Below are 27,208 nucleotides of genomic sequence, written 5' to 3'. Positions count from 1 at the left end.
ATTTTTCTTGTTTTCAGTTCATTCATTATGAACAGAAATAAATAGTTGTGGCCGTTTCTGCAATTAAAAACCAAATACACCTGAGAGATTTTTGCTGTCAAGGCTTTGTAATCTTCTGATAAAATTGAGTCAAGCTCAATTTTCATATAGCAAAATGATTTCCATGTTGAGGGAAGAAATTGAATCTTCATTCTTTTTATGGAAGCTGTAAGCAGGAAACACAGCTAATGTTGCTAGCGATGCAGGTACACTAGGTCAATTTAACTTTCAACTAGAGTTTAGTATTAAGGAAAGTGTGGGCTGGTGTATTTGTCTTATCCACTGAATTCTATCTCTGAAGAGACTGATTTGAAAGGTGTTAATCCCAAATATGAGAGGAGAAAAAAAAACACTGACCCAAATCATCAGGATCAATTTAATTAAAGCAGGCAACTAATTAGAGCAAGCTTGTTTATTTGTATATGTTGCCTGTCCCCCCACCTTACCCCCTCCCACCCCACACCCACAGTGGAGGTTCCAGAGGTCAGTGTTGAACATGAGGTAGACAAGGTTTTTATAGAGCTCAGGTAAGGGGGTTACCAAAGGGTAGATCTGGTGGACAAAACAGGTGGTGTTACCGGAGCAGAACATAAGCATAGCAAGTTAGTCCTAAGGACCTCCAGGGTTACATGGTTGTAAGGTGGGCAGAATCAAGTAGTAGTAGGGTTACAAGGTTACTTTTTGAAACAAAGACACGGTTACAGTTTCCTGGAGCAGGCAGTGCAGAACCATTTGAAGTTCAGGTTACCCGGTGGGGCCTAGCCCAGTCTTTGAGAAACACAGGTGTAACCATAAAGAAGAATGAGCTCACATGATCTTTACTATAAGACGACTTTAAGAGGCTGGCGAGGTGGCTCAGGGGTTAAGATCACAGCAACCATCTACAAGGGGATCTGGCGCCCTCTTCTGGCAGGAAGGTATGTATGCATAGCAGAGCACTCAAATTCCTCTCACACATAATAAAGATGGCCTTTAAGCCTAAAATGGAGGCAGGCTCCTCAAAGGGACACTGTGAAGACATACATGTGGAGAAAGAAGTGCTAGTAGAGAGAAAACATGGGTCAAAGGGATCCTGAGTCTGTCACACTTAACACTTAAGGCACAGTTCATTTAGCTGTCTTACTTGTACAGCTCAGCAATTCTGGTTAAAGTGACAGAAGGGAAGGTGGAAGGCCTTGAGCAGCTTCAGACCATATAACACCTTTACTGGGGAGGAAAAGCTGCAGAGGGATTCTTGCAAAGGTCAGAACATATTTACTTACAAGCTGGGGTTGTTACAGGGCAGAAAGTGGGTTGGGAGGGTGTCTTAGTTAGGGTTTTACTGCTGTGAACAGACACCATGACCAAGGCAACTCTTATAAGAACAACATTTAATTGGGGCTGGCTTTGAGGTTCAGAGGTTCAGTCCATTATCATCAAGGCAGGAACGTGGCAGCATCCAGGCAGGCATGGTGCAGGAGGAGCTGAGAGTTCTACATCTTCATCTGAAGGCTGTTAGCACAATACTGACTTCCAGGCAGCTAGGGTGAGGGTCTTAAGCCCACACCCACAGTGACACACCTACTCCAACAGGCCCACATTCTCTAACAGTGCCACTCCCTCAGCAGAGCAAAAATAATTAAATTCCATTTCCTGGCCTCCATAGGCTTGTTCAAATTTATGAGTCTATGGGGGCCATACCTTAACATAGCATAATACAAAATACATTTACTCCAATTTCAAAGGTCCCCACAGTCTAGCAGTCTCAGCAATGTTAAAAGTCCAACTCTCCAAGTCTCTTCTGAGATTCAGTCACTTAATCCCTAAAGCAAGACAGGAAAACAGCGGGGCAAACTCCAAACTCTGCATCTCCTTGTCTGATGTCAAGGTGATCTTTAATCTCCAACTTCTTTTTCATCTTTGTTGACTGCAAAAACTTCTTTCTCCCAGGCTGGTTCTACTACTCCCTGTTGCAATAAAAATATGAAAAGGAACATTTTCTGTCAGTTCCCACAAGTCAGACCTGCTCACTCTGGCTGCTACTCTGCCACTTGGTCTGCAAGCTGCCCGCTCCCGGCTGTATGTCCCCTAGGCGGTAGTTACCATGTCTGAAACACACACACACACACACACACACACACACACACACACACACACACACACTGTTCTGCTGGCCCTGCATGTTTTCACTCCTTGAGGGCAATAGAACCAGATCCACACACTCCAACTCCCTCTCAGCCATTTCTTTCACACACTGTCCTCTTTAGCCTGGTAAAATCAAAGGTCCAGAAACTAGTAATTTAGAAATTAGATTTATATGTTAAATCCTCAATCCACAATATATCCACACAATAAATTGATAAAGATATAAACTGCCCACATAGACAAGATAAAATCAATCTTATTCCCCTAAATCTGAACCATCCTCCTTCATAGGCTCCATCTCGATCTCCCTTCTTCCTCCTCTCTCCCGCCTTACAAAAACCTTGTCACCATCTTACCCTCTACTGTCCAATCATGTCTCACCTTGACATCAACCTACACATCACCCTTTCCTTTCAATTAAAAAAACAAAAAACAAAAAACAAACTTCTCTTAAATGTAAGCTGTGCACAACTATTACCATTTGAAAATCATCCAAATGACTATGCTTTCTCAAAGTTAGTCAGCTCAGGTAGACTATGAGACTAAATTAGTCATCAACTCCATCAGAAATCTGAGAACGACTAATATTACCTGAAAACACGAGAAGCAGAAAACACAGCTTCTAAAACTTAGCCAAATTATAGAGCCCACTGATCTCCTGGAGAATCTCTCATTCCTCGAACATTGGCACATCAGTCTTCAGCCTTCTGGCCCAGGATCATCTGACAGAACTTTGTAAGGCAGAATTTTGAAGGGCTGACAATTCTGGCTTGGAAAAGATTCTTAGTCGACAATTCTCCATAATGTGTCCTTTCTGGACAGTATTTGTCTGTAGATGAATTGAGGCAATTCCTGCTCAGTGGCTGTCTCATCACAATTGGAGCAACTCCATTGATGGTCAATTTCTTCTTAGAATCCAAGAAGGGGTGCTGTCAGGAGCAGACAGGTCTCTAGTCAAATGATCTTTAACAAAGAAATGTTCATAAACGTCATATTCTGTACACTTCCGTTGCCTTTGAAGATCATCTGCCCATGCAAAGCGTTTCTGAACTCTTAGGCCTTGACTACTCTTGGACATTTCTAATTGAACTATCTCTAAAGCACTGGCTGAGAGGGAGTTGGAGCATGCAGATTTGGTTCTGTTGCCTTCGAGGATTGAGGTGTATGTACTTGTGGGGGTGGGGGGGAGCGAGGTATCTACTACCTAGGGACTTCTCGGAGAAGGAGGTTAAAAGGGAGACAGCTGGCAGTAGGTCGCTTGCAGACCATGTGATAGAGTAGCATCCAGAGCTAGCTGATCCGGCTCCTGGGAACTGATAGAAAACATTTCTTTTTAAATTTTTACCACAACTCCCTGTTAGCATCTTTCCTTAGCAGACAGCCCAGGGCTCTGGCATCTAGAACATCTTGGGGTTTTTGGGTTCCAAGGCAACTTCAGTGTTACTGATTCTTGTTTCAATGTCTGGGATCCACACACGATCTTCTGGGCTCCTCCAAAGGTCTGCATCTGTCACTTCTCCAGCTCAGCCTTCTGTAGCGTTCTACAAAAAGTTGATCCATGTTGTGGATTGCCCTGGTGCTGTTTGTATTTTGCTGCTAATTCAGCTTCCCCAAGAGGGGCTGCCTCAGAGATGGAGTGAATCAAGTACTCGGGTGACTTCATGTGAACCTTCTCCCCATTTTAACTTGTAAAATAAAGGCTAGAGCCGGAAAGGAAAGGTGGACCTGAAAGGGAGAGGGAGAGAGAGAGGAAGGGAGAAGAGGAGAGGAAGGAGAGAAGAGGAGGTGGAAAGAAAATGGAGCTGAAGCACGGGACCTGGAGAAACCAAAAGTTATAAGGGATCTCATAGCTGGAAAATAGAGTAATGTAGTGGTAGATCTGCCCAATCTAGGTGCACAGCTTGTATTCATATCAATTGAGTTGTGTTCTCCTTATATGGGCTTATTTGGGTTGGAGATTTACTGCAACAGATCCACTCCACTGCTGCTGCTGTTCTTGGTGATCATCCCACAGTACTGGCATCTCCAATATGCTGCAGTCTTCTGCTGCAACTGAGCTTCACCAATAGCCTCTCATAGGCTCTCTTCATGGTGCCAGGCCTCAACTCCTTTTCACGACCCCTTCAGTCCTGGGCCCTCAACTGCAACTGAGGCTGCACCATCACCAATGGCCTTCCATGGCCTCTCACAGTGCCCAGCCTGAGCTGCTCTTCATGACCCCTTCATGCCTTCAAAACCAGCACCACCTGGGTGACTCTTACACATTACCAAGTCCATTGGCAGCACGAGGTACAACCTTGGCTATCTCTGGAGCATGGCTTCTTTGTGCTCTCAGAAAAGAGTTCCCAAAAGATTTCACCTGAGTGATACTGGTCTCTTCCTCCTCCTCTTCCTCTTCCTCCTCTTCTTCTTCTTCCCCCCTTCCTTCTCCTTCTCCTCTTCCTCTTCTTCTTTTCTTAATTGGTTATTTTATTTATTTACATTTCAAATGTTCCCCTTCCTGGTTTCTGCTCTGCAAATCCTCTATCCCATGGTTCCCCAAACCCCAGCCTCTATGAGGGTGCTCCCCCACCAACACACCCACTCCAACCTCACTGCCCTGGCATACCCGTCTACTGAGCATTGAGCTTCCACAGGACCAAGGGCCTCCCCTCTCATTGATGCCAGATAAAGCCATCCTCTGCTACATCTATAGGTGGAGCCATGGGTCCCTCCATGTATACTCTTTGGTTGGTGATTTAGTCTCTGGGAGCTATGGGGGGGTCTGGCTACTTGATAATGCTGTTCTTTCTACGGTGTTGCAATCCCCTTCAGCTCCTTCACTCCTTCCCCTAACTCTCCCGCTGGGTCCCTGTGCTCAGTCTGATGGTTGGATGTGAGCATCTGCATCTGTATTTGGTCAGGCTCTGGCAGAGCTTCACAGGGGACAGCTATACCAGGCTCCTGTTAGGCTTCTTGGTATCAGTATCTTGGGGTCTGTTAATGGCTTGGATCCCTAGGTTGGGCAGCCACTGGATGGCCTTTCCTTCAGTCTCTGTTCCATTCTCTGTTCCTGCATTTCCTTTAGACAGGAACAATTCTGGGTTAAAAATTTTGAAGTGGGTGGGTGGGCGGCTCTATCCCTCAACTGGGGGGCTGTGCCTATCCACAGGATATGGTCTCTACAGGTTCTCTCTCCCTTTTGTTGGGTATTTCAGCTACCTGCTGGGTCCTGGGAATCTCTTACTTCCCTGGCATCTGGGAGTTTTTAGTGGCTACCCTCAGTTCCCCATTCCCCACTGCTACATACCTCCATTTAATTTCCTGACCCTCTGTACTTCTCCCCCTCCCCTGCCTGTCTCATTCCCTACCTCATCCTCTCCCCCTCCCTCTCCCTCCTCAATTCCTCCCATGTACCTCCCTTCCTCTACCTCCCATGATTATTTTGTTCTCCTTCCTAAGTAAAATGAAGCATCCACACTTTGATCTTCCCTCTTCTTGAGTTTCATGTGGTCTGTGAGTTGTATCGTGGGTATTCCAAGCATTTGGGCTAATATCCACTTACCAGTGAGTGCACACCATGTGTATTCTTTTGTGACTGGGTTACCTCACTCAGGATAATATTTTCTAGTTCCAACAATTTGACTATGAATTTCATTAAGTCATTGTTGAGTAGTACTCCATTGTGTAGCTGTACCACATTTTCTGTATCCATTCCTCTGTTGAGGGACATCTGGGTTATTTCTAGCTTCTAGCTATTATAAATAAGTCTGCTATGTACATGGTGGAGCACGTGTCCTTGTTATATGTTGGAGCATCTTTTGGGTACTTGTCCAGTAGTGGTATAGCTGGATCCTGAGGTAGAACTATTTCCAATTTTTTGAGGAACTGTCAGACTGACTTCTAGAGTGTTTGTACCAGGTTGCAATCCCACCAGCAATGGAGGAGTGTTCCTCTTTCTCCACATTCTCACTAGTTTCTACTATCACCGGCATTTTTGATCTTAGTCATTCTGATTGGTATGAGGTGGAATTTCAGGGTTAATTTGATTTGCATGACTGAGGATGTTGAACATTTCCTTAGGTGCTTCTAGGCCACTTGAGATTCCTCAGTTGAGAATTCTTTGTTTAGCTCTGTACCCCAGTTTTCAATAGGGTTATTTGGTTCTCTGGAGTCTAACTTCTTGAGTTTTTTAATATATTGGATATTAGCCCTCTATCAGATGTAGGATTGGTAAAGATCTTTACCCAATCTGTATATTGCCTTTTTGTCCTCTTGACAGTGTCCTTTGCCTTGCAGAAGCCTTTCAATTTTATGAGATCCCGTTAGTCAATAGTTGATCTTAGAGCCTGAGTTTAAGTTTTTCTTCACCTAGAACTTGCTCTGTTCTAGACTGGCCTTGAACTCAGAGATCTGCTTTTCTTTGCCTCCTGGGATTAAAGGATTGTCCTACCATGCCTGATCTTAAACTTAGCTGGGTAGGGTCTTGCCCTAAGGTCACTCCTTCCTTAATTCAATTTAATATCTGTGAACACAGGATTCAGTTCCATTTCACTTCCTGGAACCCCTTTAAAATTTAAACCATATATTTTATATTTTTCCTTTCTCAGCTTGCTAGAAATAGTTTAAAATGCTCTTCATGAGACTTAACCAGAGAACAAAGTCTATGATGGGTGTTTCTGAGATTTCCTTTATCAATGCAATTAACCTGAGTCTCTTTACCTTAGCCTCAGGCAGACTTTTCAGACAAGGGCAAAAAGTAGCCCCATTCTTCAACAAAATACCACACAAACAGTCTCTAGGCCACTTATTGAAATTCTTTACTGGAACCTCTTGGGCCAGATCCACACAATTCAAATCGTTCTCAGTAACAAAGTCTTCCATATTCCTCCTAGGATAGACCATTAAGCTCCATTTAAAGCATTCTGAAAGGGCCAGAGTTGGGGTCAATCTAAGGCCAGTGGGAAAGTTCCACCACAAACCTCCAAGCACAAAGACCCCTCCCTTCCAGGGAGGGCAGGGCCAGTTTAGTTCCTGGAGCAACTGCAAGCCAAACGGTCAGACAAAGCCACCGAGACCACCCCCATCCCCCACTCCCAACCGACTCCCCATCCCCCACTCCCAACCATCCTCCCCCATCCCCCACTCCTAACCCTCCTCCCCCATCCCCGACTCCCAACTGACCCCCCTGGAAAAGTCCAGAACAGTCCACTGACCACAAGTCAGCCTGAAGGTCGCTTTCCCCATCAATAGTACCCTCCCTAGTTACCATTGTTTGAATTCTGTCCCAATTATTTGCAAGGTATATAACTCCCTGTTAGAGTTTGGTCAGGGTCATCTCCCCTTGAAGTGGGATGACCCCAACATGTCAGAATTAAACTCCTCTTACTTTTGCATTGATCAACTGCCTCTGTGAGTCTCACTCAAGAGGTCCTGGAAGAGGTCCAATTCAGACCTCACAGGACAGCGGTGAATAAACCTTGTAAAAAGGGACAGGTAATAGTAGAGTGTTTTTGTGTATGTGTTCTTTTAGAGTTATGCTAAAATCTAGAGAAGTGAAGATAATTCTCATAGATGCTTTTAGTCTTTGGAACCTGACTACCCTAGACATGAGAGAGAATGGGTTTGAGAAAAGCAGTCCTCCCCAACTCTCTGGGGATGCTCTGGCGAAAGAGAAGGAAAATGAGTGTAAGCCCTTTCAGAGCTGTCCTAGGGACAGAAAGAAGTCAGGAGAGGTCCTGCCTCCTTGCTGGCTCCTATTGGAGAAATGCTTATTTTTGGTTCTGGGTCCCTTAGGTAGGATATCTGGGTCCCTTTGGTAGGACATCATCTAATTCTCTTCCCTCTCTGTCTGTTGTCTGTCCTTGGTGTACCAATCTGTCCATATCTGTCAGTTTATGTCTGTGTTTTTTTTGTTTTGTTGCTTGAATGTTGTTCTGTTTCATGTTCAAAAGAGAAAATGGTTAAAACTTCATCTGCTGGTCATTCACCCCTTGATTTAGTTTTAACTCATTTCAAAAAAATAAAAATAAAAAGCAGTCTCAATTGGCCTTTGCAGCCCTGCACCTGTAGCTAGGGTCTATCATAGCTGGAGAAGCCCTGCCAGGAGCTGACTGTCTGCACAAGCAGCTCTTAAAGGGGCCAGCAGCTTCTCAGCTTCTATGGTAAGGGAGCTAATGGTTGTTTTTCCTAGAAAAATCTCTGTGATTGTGTTTATTGGCTTCAACAGGTGACAAAGTGCTCCTCTTGAAATTACAGCTAGAAAAAGTAAGAATTTTGCCTGGTTTAAATAAGTAAATGTGTGGCCACTTCATGTTTCTGACTGATTTTAAATGTATAAATATACTCTGCATGTCTTGGTTATAGATTATTGGATTATGGGCTATTGGGCATGATTAAAAATTTGTAACCTTGGTAACAGAAAGTTGGCTTAAAACTGGTAACTGAGGGTTGGAGTCATTCAGACAACAAGTGGCATGAACCAACTGAGGGAAACAGGTCTCTAGATACCTCTAAATTGGGATAATGTTTTATGTAATACTTATCCTAGAAACTATACTTATAAAAGATAGGATTTAGGGCAGTGACTGGTGAGGTATGGGAGGCTGCACCGTCCTGCATTTGTGTGCAGGTGGAATTGGCGGGCAAACTTCGTAGCACGAGGGTGATGCATTTGGTGTTGGTTTTGGAGAGACTGGTTTGTTTGTTGGAGGCTGAGTTTTGCTTTGAAAAGTTGCGGCTGTGCTCTGGTGTTGCAAGGGAAACTTCAAGAATGTGGTTAAACTGCCAGTGTTCCATTGGCTGCAGTTTGCAGTTTGATTACAGGCTCAGGATTCTAACTTACACATATTTGAAATAGAAAAAAGGCAAGCAGTTAGAAATTGTTGCAGGGTTTGCGAAGGGTTGATGAGGCTATGGAACTTGTGAGAATATTACAGCCTGATTGCTTACTCCAACTGCCATTTCAGGAAATGCATATAGAATTATTATGGATTTGGAGGATTGCTTTTTTTTTTTTTGCATCCTAGTGATTGTAAAAAGGTTTGCATTTAGTGAGCTTGCTTGTAATTTTGGAGTGATATCGTGAAGTATTTCATTAGAAAGTTTTGCAAAGGAATGGCTAATAGCCCTACATTATGTAAAAAAAAAATTGTCTCTGCTTTAATACAAGAAGTTAGGACCTTGAATTTTCTGGTATATATTATTCATTCTATGAATATTTTATTAGCTGATCCCTTTGAAGGAGTTTTACTACAAGCCTTTACTCTTACACAATGAGCTTTACATTTTTGGAGTAGTTGTTGCTCCAGAAAAGATTCAAAGACAATATCCTTTTCAATATTTGGGACATCAATTATATCCTAAACAAATTGTGGCACAGAAAATTCAAATGAGATAAGATAGTTTACTTACTTTAAATTATTTTCAAAAGCTGTTAGGAGATGTTAGTTGGCTTAAGACCATTAGCTTATTACAGGAGACCTTAAACCTCTGATATTCTTAAGGGGGATGCAAATCCTAATTTGACCTGTCCAGCAGGTCCAGTTATTCAGGGTTCCAAAGGGGCATTACCCTTGGGCCAAATGGGGGGCGAGAGAAGGAGACCACGCAAGATTCTATTGTCAAGGTCTTGTTTATTGGGATGAACGTTACAGCTTTTAAGGCTTTCAGGTAGGGGGAGTGTCCTTTGTGAAACACGAAAGAGAGGGAGATGAGGGTATAGGCAGTGATAGCTGGAGGCAAAGAGGTCAGGCGGTAGACGATGAGGTCAGGCGGTAGACGATGAGGTCAGGCAGTGGAGACCTCGGGTGTTGACTCAGGAGATAACTGATTTTTGCTTAGGCTGAAGCATCCCGTGAATGTTATCTTTCCTGTGCTGTAAATTTATGGGAGAGGCTTTTGTCCCACAATCTCGAGGCTTTATGACAGTCAACTTAGAGGAGTATGTGTGGCCAAGAGTCACGTAGCCACTTTGAGCTATACAGTCACAAAATGGCCAGGCCCAAATCCAATACGGCTCCGTACACTAATTCTCAAAAATTAACTGATGAGGGACGAATAGCTTTGCACAAAGTGGAGGTGGGCAAGAACTCACTAGTAAGCCTAAGAGTTGAGAAAAAGTTTTATTTTCTAAGTAAGAGGGGGCCAGCGCCATGTTAAATCACATGATGCCCAAGCTCAGGAACCTTAACCAAAGAATCACAAACATGCTTGCAGGCTGTAGGTCCCCTACTGTGATAAGTAGAGGCAACTCAGAGAATTAGAGATTAAAGGCTACCGTTTTAGAAAGTTGTTTATAAAATCTTTCAGGATACTCATATTCCTTCTCACATGGGCTCCATGGGATTTTGGGTTAAAGTTCTAGTTAGACAAGCTGCTTCTTAATGACAGGTATTATTAGAAGGTGATCAAGTTTGTTTTTAGAAGAGAGTACAGAGATTACAAAAATCAAGTGGGGATTTTCACCCATGGTTTGAAACTTAGATAGGGAAAATTAATCACTGACTCCACGTAGAGAATTGTGATCTTTACAAGTTATTAAAGTTATTAAAAATAAAAGTCTGTAACACTAGGCAGAGTGAATACAGACATAACTTATAGAGTTATTATTAAAGTCTGAGACTCCGGGTAGAGAGCTTGACAGATTGACATATTTTGGGCTAAAGTCCTGGTTTGATAAGTTGTTTACTTATTGGTGTAAAGAATTGATAGAAGGTGTTTAATTTGTTTTATAAATTACCCCACTAAAGGCCATATGGCTCAATGATGCCGCTAGTGAGGGTTTGTGGTTATTTTTGATATTTACCACAACAGAAAACTCAGGTTCTCTTAATGTGGGCTCCATGGGAATTTTGGGTTAATTTCCTGATATAACAGATTATGAAAGTCCATACACCATTGTTTAGACTACTTCTTTTTAAAAATTGTTTAATCTTCATAATGGGTGTGACTTTGAGTTTTATGGTTATATCATTCCTCTCAGAGAGAGTACAAGATATAAGCTTTTCTGGTTAGACTAAGGAACATAGTATTTTGGGAGAAAGGTTTTGTCTTTGTGCTTTTAAAAAGGGTGATTAGGCTCTGGACACTTTCCAGAGTCATATGGATCAGATTTGAGAGAGGAAGACCACCTGAAGAACTAAATGCAAGACAATCAAACAAAAAGGTATTTCGATTCTAAACTTTCATCTTGAGAATTATATTTTGCAGAATGTACCTGCTTGGATTCCTGGTCTCAACGACTTTCAGCTGGGTCCAGTCAAGACAGGCACAACATTGCTCCATTTCCCCTATTCCCTAACCCCCTATCTCAGTCCCAATTCCCTGGACTTTGGGGGGGGGGGCTGGACATGGTTATTCTAAGATTGTTTTAATGAGGAATTTAGAAATGGTCGTAATTTAACAGGGAGAAATTAGCTAGATTGATTTGTACAGCTATAATCTCATTTGGTAACTAAGCTAAAATCATATCTTTGCTTTGATATAGAATTTATTTGTTAAAAAAAATTTAAAGTACAAGGTATAGAGCCAGTCCTTCTATTGATGCCATTACAAACTTCTGAGTTGATTACAAATGTGGGTTAAGGGCTGAACAGCAGATTCATGGCTCTGAGTTTGTTTGAGTGCTTTCAAGGTACTATATTAAGATAATTAATGGACAACAGTCCAGATTACCTTATATAGATAGATGTTTTTCAAAAACATCAGAAATCCACAAGATATAACATTTAAGGTTATTTATCTTTTGTTGAGACATATATGCTCCTAACAGTTCCCATTTGGTAGATTTAATGAAGAAATTGAGCATTTCTACCTCCAGGTGAGATAATACTTTGTGGCTAGGCAGCCACCGGGTAGAAACTATCTATTTCATCTACAAACTAATACTGTCCAAAAAGGGACACTTTCTGCAGAATAGTTGACTGATAATCTCTGCTGAGTCAGAACTATCAGCCCTTCAAGGTTTCTACATAAGAGTCTGTCAGTTAATTTTGGGCCAGAAAGCTGAAGACTTGTGCTTACATGTTGCTAACAGGGGACTGTGCTAGTGGAGATTTGTCTTCTACAACCTGTCTCAGTTCTGGAAGCCGTGTTAGGCTTCCTATGTTTACAGATATTTGGTCATTCTCAGATTTCTGACGGGGTTGAAGACTGAGTACAGTCCCATAGCCTATATCAGGCTGTTTAACTTTGAAAATACATATTTATTAGATAGTTATCAGATAGTATACAAGCTAGCCAGAATATAACATAGATTTTAAGCCTTTGTTAAGCTGGAATGGACAACTAAATGTTCTGTTTAACTGAGAAAGTCTTGGACTGGGTGTTAGGTATATTTTATGCTTTTAATTACAAAATGATAATAATTGTGCTTAGCTTATATTTGAGAGAAAAGTTTTTTTTTAATTAGACAAAAAGGGTGAAATGTAGGAGGATGTCATTATACATGTGAAGGCAGGTATAAGACAGAATGAGACCTGTCATTGGATGAGAAGGAAGGATGGGCGGGAGAACAGTTTTAGAGAGGAGGAAGAGACTGGAGCAGGAAAAGGGAAGAACAGCCAAGAGAACATGGAGGCTGACGTCAAGATTCTACTGTGTATTCACAGGTTGTTATGAATGTTCTTGAGGGAAGGCTTTGTATGTCTAGGTGGGCAATTATATCTTATCAATTGGATCAAAGGTTATTGTTTCATGTGGCGATTTAATATAATTCAAGAGTATGTGGTGGTTGGAGACATAGGTATGTCTGGCATGGTGGTGACCTGCCTTGGGAACTAGATGGGTAGAGAGATTGTTGCCAGGCTCAGAGAGAAGCCATCAGCAGTGTGTTATGGGATGGAGCAGAGCAGGGTCAGAGGCTTTGCTGACTGAAATGAAGAACAAACGTCTTGGGGCACTGCGGTGCTGGATCTAGTGCGGGGTAAAAGAAAGCATTTTTTTTTTTAAATAATTTTACAGCAAGAGTCAACAACAGATACATTATATAGATTATGATCAATTGTTGGTTGTTTGCGCCCCGCAGCAGTCCTTTGGCAAAAGGGACCATTAAAGTGGACTCATCTTTCCTCATCTCCAAAGAATGTTTATCGCCCTATTGTGAAGCTGTTGCTGTGTTAATACAGAATTGTAGGATAGAATCACGGAAGTATTTTGGGAAAGAACCTGATGAAATATACTTATTCCAAACAGCAATTAAATTGGTTATTGCAGAATACTGATATTTGGCCTATTGCATGTGCAAACTTTTCAGGCAAAATTGGTAATTTTCCTCTATGCATGCTTTTGTATTTCTGTAGATTTCTGCATGCAGCCCATGGAAAATGTGCTTACTATATTTATAGATGGCTCATCTAATGAGAAGGCAGCACATGTAATTGGATCACATGTTTATTCTCTTGAGTTCCCCCGGCTTCAGCACAGATTATTGAATTTTGTGTGTAGCCAGTTTTTGAAATGTTGAAAAATCAAGCTTTCAATTTGTTTACTGATAAGATTTGCAATTGATTGAAATTGTTCCTTTTTTAGATACTGCTAATACTCAAATTTTGCAATTAATTTTATGCACATACAACTCAATTTAAGAGAATGTACTGTTCCACACTTAATAGGCCATTTAAGAACTCATACTGGATTGCCTGGATCCTTTAGCGAGGGCAATGCCATAGTAGATTTGCATACCAGGCAGATTTTAGACTTTATACAGGGACAATTAATTAGACAATCACATTCTTTACATCATCAAAAATAGTAATAGCTTGAGACAATAACTTGGTATTTCTAGAGACTGTGCAAGTCAAGTTGTCAATACTTGTCCTCAGTGTCTTCAATTTCTTCCTGAACCACATAATGGTGTTGATCCCTGAGGACTTATACCTAATCAATTTTGGCAAATAGATGTTACTCACGTTTCTGATTTTGGAAAATTAAGATATGTACATACAACTATTGACACTTTCAGGCTTTCTAGTTCCAACTGCTTTAACAGGAGAAGCATTTAAAAATATAATTACTCATTGCCTATGTTTTTCTATGTGTTGTGTTCCAAATCAGATTAAAACAGATAATGGAATTGTCTATTATAGTCAAATATTTGAGATGTTTTCTTGACAACTTAATATTACCCATATTACTGGGATTCCTTATCCTCAAGGACCAGGTATTGTGAAACTTTAAAACGATATCTTCATAAAATAAAAAAGGGGGAGTTATATCCCTGTAAACTATACAACTATTTAAATAATGCTCTTTTTATTTTAAATTTTAAATTTTGCATGCCAGGGAGCTCTCTGAGTATCTGTGGCACTCTACAACTAGGCATACTTATGCCTATGTGAAATGGAAGGATCCACTTACTGGTATATGGCATGATCCTGTTCAGGTTTTGATATAGGGAAGAGGGCATGTTTGTGGGTTGTTTTTTTTGGGGGGGGGGTTGTTTTGTTTTGTTTTGTTTGCAGGATGCAGAAGGAGTGTGCTAGGTGCCAGAGTGAGTGGTGAGACATGCTGATGCTGGGACAAAGAATGATGCTGACCTGTGAGCTTGCTGAGTGCCCTGACAATGGTGACAAGAAAGCTATATTGGACATATGTTCCTGACCCACCTTTGCTTGCCTATATCCCAGATTGGACGCGCTGCCTTGCTTCAGGCTTTTAGACCTTATTGGACAGAGAACATGGAGACTGGAGATGTTATGACTCGTCTCTTTCGTTTAATGTGACCTTTAATTCTGACTCAATCATTGTCTGGCCTAGAAATCAACCCAATATTGGAAAAAAGGAAATGACAGTCTTCATTTGGAAGATTGGTTCTGGATATTTTCAGAGACATTTAAAAATTCACAATTGTCTTAAATGAAGTTACATTTGCAGTGAATAAAAATGGGATAGGATCCAGATTTCTAATAAATGTTGATCCAGATTTCTTTCTTTCTTTTTTTTTTTTTTTGGTTCTTTTTTTCGGAGCTGGGGACCGAACCCAGGCCCTTGCGCTTCCTAGGCAGGCGCTCTACCACTGAGCTAAATCCCCAGCCCCTGATCCAGATTTCTAATAAATGTTAGCATATGTGTTAAAGCTCCTAACTTTTAATTAATTGGTTAAAATTACTTTATTTTCTTTCACAGTATTTAACTTAAGTTGTATTGATTGTACACTTTCTAATTGTGCTAATGTGTTGAAATCTGACATGTCTGTTATGACGGTCTATCAACCAGCTCTTGTTTTATTGCTTGTATTACAGGACCCTGCTATTCTGATAAAGGCTTACAAATATTGGAAGAAGTGAGTCAGGCTCTAAGCAGAAGCAATAGGATAATGGGCTTGATTATTGCTGGTTTAGTAGTATAGCTATTCAATTAATAGCACTTTTGCTTTGACACAAGAGGTTAAGACAGCTACTTTTTTTTTTTTTAAAGATTGATTTATTACATATATAAGTGCACTGTCACTGTCCTCAGACACACCAGAAGAGGGCATCAGATCCCATTACAGATGGCTGTGAGCCACCATGTGGTTGCTGGGAATTGAACTCAGGACTTCTGGAAGAGCAGTCAGTGCTCTTAACCACTGAGCCATCTCTCCAGCCCAAGACAGCTACTTTTTAAAAATAAATTAGGAAAAAATGTTACTAATGTTTTGAGTATTCAAGAGAATTTATATAGGCGTTTGAAACAATGGATTGATTCTCTTTATGATACTACTCAATTATTGGAGTTTAAAAGTGAGAAGCCATCTCGAATGTCATGCTAATTACCAATGGATTTGTGTTACTTCTAAACTTTATAGTTTATATAACTATATAAACTTTATAGTTTTATAGTCACTATAATTGGGAAGAGGTTCAAAGACACTTGCAGGGTATTTGACACAATTCTAACACTTCTCTGGTTGTTTTAACTTTGCATACCGTATGAATTTAAAGAATGCCACTCCAGTGATATTGCTGGTAAAGCTACTCATGGCCTGAGGTCAGTATTTCCATCTTGGTCAAGTATTTCATCGAGCCTTCGAGAATGGCATATATAGCTTGATCACACTAGCCCTTTTTTGTTCTGGAAATACTTTTATTCTTGCCCATTGTGATAAAGCTTGCCTCTAACAACAGCAATATGTTGGCAGCCAAAATACATGGCTTAAAACTAAATATGGATCCCCATACAGAGTTATTAATTTAACAGGCTGGCAAGCAAGGACGGGTAAGCTTCTGCACAGAGCCTTACCAACCTGAGACATAAGTGCATTGCTTTTCTCAATGGATATTCCATGATGGGTAACAAGGCAGTCTTGTCAGAACGAACTAAGACAGGCTCAGTGTTGTTTATAAAATAAATAAGGGGGAGATGTAGAGGGCCTTTTGGGGTCACTTGCTTCTAGACACTTGGGCAGGAATCTGACATTATCAGGACAAAGGAAATAAACCCAGGGCAGGAATCTGGCTTTGGGCCGGGACTCAGGAAATAGGTCCTGATTAAGAACATTTGCATTTGAGTTAATGCAGAGCTCAGAGCAGGCTCAGGGGAACCATGTGTGGCAATTCTTTTGTCTTGGTCATTCTGACCAGCTCCTAGAAAGGTGTTTACAGGATTTTGTTTATTGTCTTGCTTGTTCCTTGACCCAGAACTGATCTTATTATTCTGCATGTAATTAAAATGGTGTAAAAGCAGATTTTTACTGCTGTGAACAGGCCACTCCACTTGGCCGAGCATATACAAACCAAACCATCACAGAGTGGGTGGCCAGGGGAGTGTTGATAGATTTCCTCCTTTGGCCCTCAGATTGGCCTTTGCAGGGCCTCCCAAGTCAAGAATGTTAGGTGATTAGGAAGTATCCTGGATGGCTATCATTATAAGGCTCTAGAGGCATGTGGCAAAAATCTAGGAAAACAAGTGATCTCAGTTCTCCATTGCTATCTCCTGTGGTGTCAAGGCAATGGGCCATGGTTTATACAAAATAGAGAAACTTTTCGCATGGATCAAATAGCCATCAGGGTGCAGAAATCAGAACCAGAAGAACAGAAGTGGCAAATCACCTCTCCTGTCCCCACTGGTGATCTTGTCTCACTGTGCCAGCTGTGCCCAGAAGTCTTAGTACATAGTAGGTTCTCAGTGTTTCAGGATACGTCCTGGACAGGCACACTGAATACTGCTTATTATGCTCCCACCCTGCCCACTGTGAATCTAGGCAGAGGCTGGTCTGGTTAGTATGTGAGCAGGAGAACTATGCAGTGTGAAACTGGGCTTTATGGACGCTTGGAGATCAGGACAGCATACCCACACTGGGAGACAGTACACGGAATATGATTCTATGCCATATGCATGCGTTTGTAATGGTGAGTATTAAATCCTAGGTCTTACATGTTCCAGTAAGCAACCCCCTCTCTCCCTCTACCAGTGAACTACATCCTTTATTATTAGTGTTTTTATCTAAAGTAATTATTTTCTTTACCAGAATTTAATGTCGCAGTTAGTTCGGGTTGCCGTGAAAACAAACATTAGCTCAGGGCTGGAGAAGCAGCTCAGCAGTTAGGAGCACTTGCTGCTCTTCTAGGGCATCTGAACTCCCTTTTTAGCACCTCCTATTTCCGTGGTTCTCAACCTTCCTAATGCTGTGACCCTTTAATACAGTCCTCCTGTTGTGGTGACCCCAGTCCCCAACTATAAAACTACTTCATTGCTATTTCATTACTGTTATGAACTGTAATGTAAATACCTGACAGATAGACATCTGATATGCAACCCCCGTGAAAGGGTTGACTGACTCCCAAAGGGGTCTCAACACATCAGCTGTATTTTCAGATGTTTCACAACCACCTGTTGCTCCAGCTTCCAGGGATCTGATGCCCTCTGCTGGTCTTCAGATAGAAACACAGAGACGAAACACAGTATGTGACCTCACACACACAAATAATATAAATAAATAAGTAAACAAATACTAGTTAAACCCACATTAGATAGACAATGGGAATACCCTGGAATCAGTCACAATTGAAACACCGAGAGCAGTACAGACGGAAGCACATAGGCTTACTGAATACTGAATCTGCAGACTGCCCAAGGCAGGTACCATTTCAACTCTCATGAGAGTAACTTGCGCGTTAAGAGTTAGATCATCTTAGTGGTAGAGTATTCGCCTCAAATTACAAGGTTTTGAACTTGATCTCCAGCATTTCAAGAGAGAAAAATATAGGAGCAGAAGAGAGAATCCTTTATAGAAAGAACATATTTTATAAAATATGGTGAGATTTAAGATTGTGGGTATGAAATAACGCAGGTGCATTCGGATATGACGTAGGCAACTGACATATCTGCGCCTCAGATACTGTAAAAATGAGAAGGGTTAGGCTCTCTAGGTTTCATTTTTACTGGTTTCGAGTTTGTACTCTTAGTCCCTTTTCAGTTGTAAAATACATTCGGCTCCACTCCAGTTTCTACGTAATTTTAAATCCCAGTTAGCGTTTTGTAAGGGTATTACATTCCTTAAGAAACCCAAGTGTTTAAACACAGAAAACAAAATTGGCTTTTAGAGACCAAAATTTGCCTACCAGGACACCTTGGCGCTGTGCCTTGGCCGCCTCGCAGAGCATTGCATGCTGGGAATTGTAGTTCCACACACCTTAGGGGCCTCAAGCCCTTCCCCGCCGGAATTTGAAAGCCCAAAGAGGCTGACGGGCGGGGCACGGAGCGGGGGGAACTCTCCGTTAGCCCCGCCCCCTGGCCTCGGCTCTCGCGCGTTTCTCCCGGTAGCAGGCGCCAGGCCAGGAGGGGGTGTGGCCTCGGTCCTGGGGTGGCGGCAGTTGAAGCCTTAGGGCTCACAGGATCCGACCTGCGCCACGTGGTCCCGCCCTGAGCGGGCGGTGGAACGCGGGGCGGGGCCTGGCGGAGGGTGGCGGCCGGCGAGGCGGGGGCGGGGCCGGCCTCTGGCTCCTTCTTCCTCCGCATGTCGCGGGCGGTCCCGCAGCAGTTAAGTTGAGGTTCTGTTCTCCTGCCGAGTCTCCTCAAGGCTCTTCTTCCCTGCCGGGAGCCATGTCGATCTCTGAGAGCAGCCCGGCGGCTACTTCCTTGCCGAACGGCGACTGCGGCCGCCCCAGGGCGCGGCCTGGAGGGAACCGGGTGACTGTGGTGCTGGGAGCGCAGTGGGGCGACGAGGGCAAAGGGAAGGTGGTGGATCTGCTGGCGCAGGACGCCGACATCGTGTGCCGTTGCCAGGTGAGGGAAGCCGGGCCCTTTCTGGGACGGCCAGCGCGGTGAGGTGTCACCTTGAGGTGCGCCCCTCGGGCTGGGAGCTGCGGGGAACCCCTGCCCTGGAGTCTCGGGTGACGTTCCGGTGACTCTGGAAGAACCAGGAAGATGCGCGACGTTTGAGCTGCATTTCGGGGTTTGGGGACTGGGCTGGCGGTGCGCCGCCGGCAGAGAGGAGGGAGCTTCCGCCAGAGGCCTGCTCCGGACTCGGGTTAGACCCGGCGAGGCCCACCCACTGGAGCGGACTAGGGTCCTTTTCCCCAATTTCCCTGAATCGAGACTCAGCACTGCATCACCTGCAGGCTTAGGCACACAGAACGTCGGCTCCATCGGTCCACTTTGTGGCTATTAGAATCCGCTGCGGGGCGATGCCACTGTTTAGGGTCCCCCTGCGTTTTCGTTTGTTTTTGTCTTTAACTCCGTATTTCCTAAATTACTATTTAGGGGAGATCTGTTTTTATTACTCATCGGTCCTTAAGGAATCCCCACTAAGTTGAAAAGTGAATGTGAGGCAAGTAGATACGGAGATTTCAAGTCGGATATGTAGAAATATTTTACAATGCTTCGGTAACATAAAAAGTTGACTTTCAGGAAATCGAGTGTTTCCTACCCGGAGACACGTGGGTTTTAGTGTTAGGGTTTTTTTCCCCTATTAGTCATTTGCTTTGAAGCAGCCTAGACTAGGCCTTTGTAAAGGCTCTCAGAAAACTAGCTCCCGGTTTCAGAATTCAAAATAGATGAGCAGTTCCCACATTCAAAACAAGGGCAGAGTTAGTTGAACGTTAACGGCATATTTAGGTTGTAAGAATTTTTTAACCCCTGAAGGTACATGGTTTTGTGTGTGGATGCCTTGTGGTCTAGGCTAGTCTTGGGAAGCTTTCTACCTAAAATTGAATCCTATGAAGAAACCTGTCTATAAAAAGCCAGGTGCTTTGACTTGGGTCATCTTCCTTTTCATTCTGTGCAGACACCCACCCTGAGCTAGCTATCGCTCCAACTACCGCTTTACCACCAGTCTTCCGTTCACATGGTTCTTTCTCTTCCTGCTGCTTGCCTGGCACCATGCATATTTAATGGTGCTCTCACAGGTGTTGGCATGGAATCTGACTCACTTTGCCATTGCCCAGAAAGTGCTCCAAAGCCCAGCCTCTCCTTACACTTCTAAAATGAGATCCAGCTGGGTTGAAGACTTAGCAAAGCACCTAAACTCTGGCTGGGCTGAAGGATGGATGGGCTTAAGGCCTGCTTGCCTTTTTACTTGGAAATGTGCACAGGCCCAGCTGCAATGTAGAGTGTATGGTTGTAGCCACTGTGGCTTTCCATATAGTAGACCTTTAAAAAGTTAGTCAGTTTGTAGACTGAAGGTGTTACTATGTTACCAAGAAAGTGTTCTTGAGGGAGGTCATGTATCAGTCTGATCTGATGCCTTTGGAATGTCCAGGGAGAAATACTTGGGGAGGAGGCTAGCAGAGAAATAAATGATCTTCAGGCTTTAAACTCTTACAAACACCTTACTATTTATATAACCCTTACATTTTTTTCTTGTATGCTTTTGGATTTTTTTCTTTTTTTTTTTTTTTCCGGAGCTGGGGACCGAACCCAGGGCCTTGTGCTCTCTAGGCAAGTGCTCTACCGCTGAGCTAAATCCCCAACCCCATGCTTTTGGATTTTTACTAACCTCATTAACTGTAAAGTAAAAAGACTTAAGGTTTTTTTTGTTTGTTTGTTTGGTTGGTTGGTTGGTTTGGTTTGGTTTTTTTTTTGAGACAGGTTTCTCCATATAACCCTGGCCGTCCTGGAACTTATTCTGTCAACCAAATGGTCTCGAATTCAGAGGTCTGCCTGTGTCTGCCTCCCAATTTCCTTATGGCACCATTGACCCTGTAACATTTCTCTTTGGTGATGAATCATCTTTGCAACTAACTTTGACCAGCATTAGTAAGCCAATATCTACTTAATGAAGTTCCCTTAGGTTACTGAAGATAGTGGAATGTATAGAGTAGAGAAAGCCAGTGGTGGGAAAGACATTCTGTGCTTGGATTGATTTTTGATCTTATTTCATAGTGGGGTTTTAGCTATAAAGAAAAAAATGTCACTTATAGGAAAATGGGGAGAACATTTTGGTAAGTAAGTCAGACTTAGAAAGACAAATATAGCATGTTTCCTTATCCAAAAGGAAAATGAAAAGACCAAGAACTCTCTGGGAAGAGGAAGGAGATTGGGACTAAGAGCAATGAATATGATCAAAGTACATGACCCATCTGTGTGAAAGTGTCATAACAAGTCCACCGCTTTGCACAGTCACTGTACTGGTTAAGTATATATTCAAACAGGTTTATATTAATAAAATGCATCTTGTGTTAGGGTTTACATGTCATTTCTCCAGAGTTTATACATATTCCATATTTCAAGTAGAATCACAAAATGAGTCCGTTACTTATGAATCATAGCTTGAACTATTTTTAAAGGGGCATTTCCTCTGTTACACATTTTAATAAGTAAGATTCCTTTTGGGGAAGAAATAGGTGCCCAACTAATGGCATTTTCACTGTTGGAGCACTGAAGGCCTGTCTCCTGCCTCACAGTCATAGACAGTTGTTTATAAATGTGTAAGTAACTAGGTATGTAGGAGTTGAGTTAGAATGGCTATTACTGCTGTGTTGTCTTTGGTTTTAGATCAATATAGACTTTTTTTTTTTTTTTTTAAATGGAAAGGAGAAGGAGAGGAGCAGCCACAGACGGATGATTCATCCAGGAAACCCCTATTTTGTATTTACAGGACAACACTTAGCTCTGCAGTGGAAACACAGAAAGGGTGAGCCAGTGCCTACAAGAAACTCAGAGTCTGGGAAGCCACTGCCATGTTAATGGATTCGTTGCCTGGGCAGGGCTGTGGAACTCGGTAGTGTGTGGAGACAGGATAGCACGGAATTAGCTCGTTAGGAAACTTATTACTGTTCCCACTCCCCCCAATAAATGACTATATTTTGTTCCTTTAGTTTGTTGAGTAGAAACTACAGGGATGATCAGACTGTACTAGTTGGTGCCAGCCTTATTTAGTTATTCTTAGAGAAAGCAAGGGTGTTGGTCTTGGTTACCATGGCAAACATGGTGTGCCTTGATCAGGTAAAACTAGGTACTGGAATTTGATACTTAGGGTCCAGAACTTAACTAGTCTCCTTCAAGGCTGTGACAAGTGCTGCTTTCACTGTGAGAAGTTTCATAATGGAAATTTAAGGTGAGAAACAAACCCAGAGACTGGCATCATTTCCACATCTGTGTGTTTGAAACTGAAAGCAGCCATAACAGTGAAAGGCCAAGTGGGTGTTTTTAATCTTCCAACGCTTGTCTGAACACTGGACATCATTCCTGAAAAGTAATGCAGACGCCTTTATGTATTTTCCTATGTAGTGTGTCTGGTTATGTTGAATAGTTCAATCAGTGTACTAGTAGTAACTTAAAATAGTCAACTTTGGAATTACAAGCTAATCGAAACTAGTGCTTAAACGGTGCTTATTGTTATGGGTCAACAGGGGCATTAGATCTGGTGAAATAGTTCTCTGGAAAAGTGAGGATTCAGTATCAAGAAAATGTCACTGACAGCATTAACTCAAACTACCAGGTTCTTTCCCCCAGCCCCCTTTTGGTTTTTTGGGACTGGGTTTCTGTGTATATTTGGTCCTGGAACTCAGTCTGTAGGCCAGACTGTAGATCAGTCTGATGAGAAATAGCATCCATTTTGGGTTTCTGGAATAGTTGGGGTCTGAGACATTGTGACTTTTGCTCTAATCTGTAGTGGGAACCTCACTGTTTCATTAATTTTGAGCTCTGTTGCTTATAGCAGTGTTCATGTATTAAATAAGACACTAAATTTATTCCTAATATGTCTGAGAAGTGCCTCGGGATTTGTGTCTGAAATTGTTAGTTCTTGACACTTGAGCTTTCGCTGCTGTAAAAGAAGATACCATTGTTTTGTGCTCTTAACACTGCCAAGGGGTTGCCTTCATCTCTGTCACAGCAGGAACTCACTTACATGTTTAAAAAGAGGGGAGTAAGTTGAAGGGACAGAAAGGCCTATTGGCAAACTTAAGAATGGACTCATTTTTGCAGACTGATTTCATTTCCTTTCAGCTCCCTCTGCCCCACACCTTTAAAACTTCTCCAGGACCTTTACAACTTCAAAATTAGAAACTTGACATATCAACAGTATTTGATCTGAACTTGTACTGTAGAATTGGGCTTGGTGGGCTTTGGTTTTGAGGAGCACAGAAAAAAAAATATCCAAAGCATTTGTCTTCTGATTTCTTTAAGATTCAGTTAGCAAAGTCTGAGAACAATTACAAGATGACTAAGAATTATTATTGCATGCCTGTATCCTACAGTGCCATTCTTTGAAGTATTGTTCTGGGCATCATAGAAAAGTTATTGAAATTCAGCATTTAATCTCATATTTTATCACTAGAGCAAGAAGTGAACTCCAAGAGCACAGAAGTAAAGGACTTGCTTCTAAATGGTATGCATTCTTCGTAATAGAAAATGGAGAGAATCTGAAACAAACAAAGATTCTAGCCTCTAAATCTTGTTTTTCTGAGTCTGATTGGCTCAAATTGGATTACTGTGCTTGCCTGGATCAATCACTGTGTGGTCAGCGACATGTTTATTGTGATTTGTAAAGTAATGGAAAAGAGGTGTGGCTGAACCTACTCTTAAAGCTGACTTGGAGATAATTTCATATGGGGAAGAAAGCATCTAGGAAATTTGGGGTTGTTCTTGTTCATAAAATATTCTTTTCTGGAACAAATAATCTTTGGAACCAAATTATTTTCTTATTATTTCAATTCTAGAGATAAACAGACAGTGGAGATTAAGTATAGTGAAACTCCTAGTTTCTTTGGAAAGTCAGTCAGTTACGTGGAATGAGGTTTTGTTGGGACACATAGGTCAATAGAATGTTCTCTTGCAGTAGACACGTTTGCTGGATGTTTTGTGCTAAAGCAGACAAGTAAGAGGACATGTGGTGTTCAGAAGTGATATAAATATGGGAGCCAGAGCATTGGCTCGATTTGCTCAGCCTCGTTATTCTTCTTTGATGACGGCTTTCGTATATTGGTTCTCCTTACATTGCGTTATTGAGCTTTGCTTGTGGTGATGTCATAGAGAGAAATTTGCTAAAACCTTCTCATGAGGTTCCTGCAGCTCACAGTTTCTTTTCTGGATTCAGCTGCAGTTGCTGATTCGTGTGTGGTGTCTACCGTGTGGACTGGACAGAGAACACAAAGATTGGAATCACCCCAAAGAACTATTTCTAAACAGGTCCACTTCCCTTGTATGCTAATAACCTTTTTTTCCCCACTGCCTCTGGTGGGTGGTGGCCTAGCGGGGAGGTTGAAACCTTATTAAAGTAGGTTGAGAAAACTTTATGCCTACAATATAGTGTTTTAAAGGCCAGAAAGGATTCATTATAAACCTTGCTTTTTGTTCTAGGTGAGGTGTTGTTGTTGTTTCGGGTTTGTTTGTCTTGTTATAATGTTATTCCAAAGCTCTGTGATGTAATACCCAAGTTATTGAGAAGTGTAATGTAAATTCTTGGTTTTTTAGTTTTTTGTTTTTGTTTTTTGTTGAATCACAACTTCACTCTGTGGTTGAGGTTTGCCTGGAATTTAACTATTCTTTTATCTCAGTCTCCTGAATGCTGGGATTGCAGGCTTTTGTCATAATGCTTGACTAATATTTTATTTTTTTCTTCTTCTACTTGTTTAGTTTAAGGATATAAGTGTTTTGTCTGCTTATATGACTGTGTACCACCTGTTTGGTGCCTATGAAAGTTAGAAGGTGGTCAGAAAAAGGCACTGGATTCCTTACAGCTGGAGTTCTATATGGTTGTGAGCTGCCATGTGGGTACTAAGTATGGAGCTGAAGTCCTCTGCAGGAATAAGTGCTCTCAACCTCTGACCTACCTGTCCGTATGCCTTAGTCCTGTTTTTCGTTGCTGCAGTAAACACCATGACTGCTAAGCCAGCTTGCAAGAGAAAGCATGTGGTTTGGCTCATGGTTTCAGAGTCCATTACTTTTCAACTTAGCCTCAGGCAAAATCTTAGGACAAGGGCAACAGCAGCCTCGTTCTTTGCCAAAATCTCACAGAAATGCTCTCTAACTCAGCTGCTATGAGTATTTGCCTCTAGAACCTCTTGAGCTGGGCCTCCATACACAGTCTGTAGAGCTCTCGGCAGTATTCTTTTCCAGGATCCTACAAGGATGTCCCATTAAACTCTGCTCATACCGTTCAACTGTTTGCCTAGTCCAAAGTCTCAAAATCGTCGACATTCTTTCAAAAAACTGCACATGGTCAGGCCTGTCTCAATAGTCTATCTCCCTGGAAACAGCTCCTGTTTTTATTACTTTTTTTTTTTAAAGATTTTTTTTATTTTTTTATAGATGAGTACACTGTCGCTGTCTTCAGACACGCCAGAAGAGGGCATCAGACCCCATTACAGATGGTTGTGAGCCACCATGTGGTTGCTGGGATTTGAACTCAGGACCTCGGAAGAGCAGTCAGTGCTCTTAACCGCTGAGCCATCTCTCCAGCCCCTTTATTACTTTTCTATTGCCATGACCACACCATGACCAAAGCAACTTAAAAAGGAAAATTGTTTAATTTGTTTGTCTTATGGTTTCAGAGGGTTAGTGTCCATGATAGCAAAGTGAAGGACCAGCTGAGAACTCAATTGATCCTCAACCATAAGGCAGAAGGAGTATCATGGGGAATCACTAGTCTTTTTTCCACCCCAGTGACAGATTTCCTTCAACAAGGCCACACCTCCTAATCCTTCCCAAACAGGTCCACTCACCAAATATTCAAATGTATGAGTCCATGGGAGTCATTGTCATTCAAACCACCATACCTGCCTCTAGTTACTTAATCTTAATGTAAAAGTTGCAGTCAAAGAAAACTGGTAACAAGTACCCATTAGGGGATATCCATAGAAGGTGTTTTGTGATGAAAGGCTCTCCAATTTTCATTTATGTATTTATTGCTTGTTTTTGTGCAGTTAACTTGCATTTATTCTTGTTATTTTATACTATAAAAGCATCATGTAAGGCATTTAAATTTAGGATTTCCCACAAAACTTTCCACATAACATACAGTAAAGTGTTTTGGGGATAATACATTTTTGGGGGGTTTTTTTGGGAAGGAGTTTATGTTTCAGACAAGAATGGGTATGCTCAGGCTGGTATGGCCATAGACAAGTTTGTGTATTTCAGATTAAATCTAGGTTAAAAGTGATTTAATCTGAGGCTCTATGGGCGTGTAGCAATGGAGTTGTGTTAGAAGTGGGTCCGTCTCCTCTGGTAGTTTGTTGGTGGGAAGTTGAGTTTATAGGCAATGGTATTCCCATTTAGAACCTCTTTGTTTTGCTCTCTGCTAATGTATGTGTCCTCTCCTTGGCTCAGTATCTGTGTTTGAGGACAGCTGTCTGAGCTCTCGAGATAATTTTGCATCTTACAATCTATAAATTTTAGGTTAGCATCCAAACAGGCAGTTCAAATCTATGTATTTTGTGAATATGACCATGTACTACAACTTACTTTACAGGTGACCTCATTAAGAAACCTCATATATCTCTGTAGTACCCCCAAGCTCATCTCACTGTTTGAAGATTAACTTTTCCTATCTCATCTCTCAATAAGGAATTCGAGTATTTCTGATATTTTCACTATATTCCTGCATTCGGCTAAACTTAAATGATTTAAACTTGGACTGGTTATTTAAAAATGGACGTTAGTATTTCAGTGAGCAAATTTTGCAGCAAATGGAATTCCTAGTCTT

General features: G+C 41.9%; 2 protein-coding genes across 2 annotated transcripts in view; one reads left to right on the top strand and one right to left on the bottom strand.

The window, feature by feature from the left end:
• Nucleotides 1–18,862, bottom strand: part of Catspere (catsper channel auxiliary subunit epsilon) — a 155,390-nt gene extending 136,528 nt beyond the window's left edge. Inside the window, exon 1 of the mRNA XM_039091441.2 lies at nt 18,684–18,862. The gene's annotated coding sequence lies outside the window, so the exon portion shown is untranslated. The remainder of the gene's footprint in view (nt 1–18,683) is intronic.
• A 187-nt stretch (nt 18,863–19,049) lies between these two features.
• The window catches only part of Adss2 (adenylosuccinate synthase 2), a 30,337-nt gene continuing 22,178 nt past the window's right edge, over nt 19,050–27,208 (top strand). The window contains exon 1 of the mRNA NM_001105975.1: nt 19,050–19,347. Within this exon, the coding sequence (NP_001099445.1) occupies nt 19,165–19,347 (183 nt within the window). The 5' untranslated portion in view covers nt 19,050–19,164. The remainder of the gene's footprint in view (nt 19,348–27,208) is intronic.

This window comes from Rattus norvegicus, chromosome 13 (assembly GCF_036323735.1).
Source record: "Rattus norvegicus strain BN/NHsdMcwi chromosome 13, GRCr8, whole genome shotgun sequence".
Classification (NCBI taxonomy): domain Eukaryota; kingdom Metazoa; phylum Chordata; class Mammalia; order Rodentia; family Muridae; genus Rattus; species Rattus norvegicus.
This window is presented reverse-complemented; position numbering and strand designations above follow the sequence as displayed.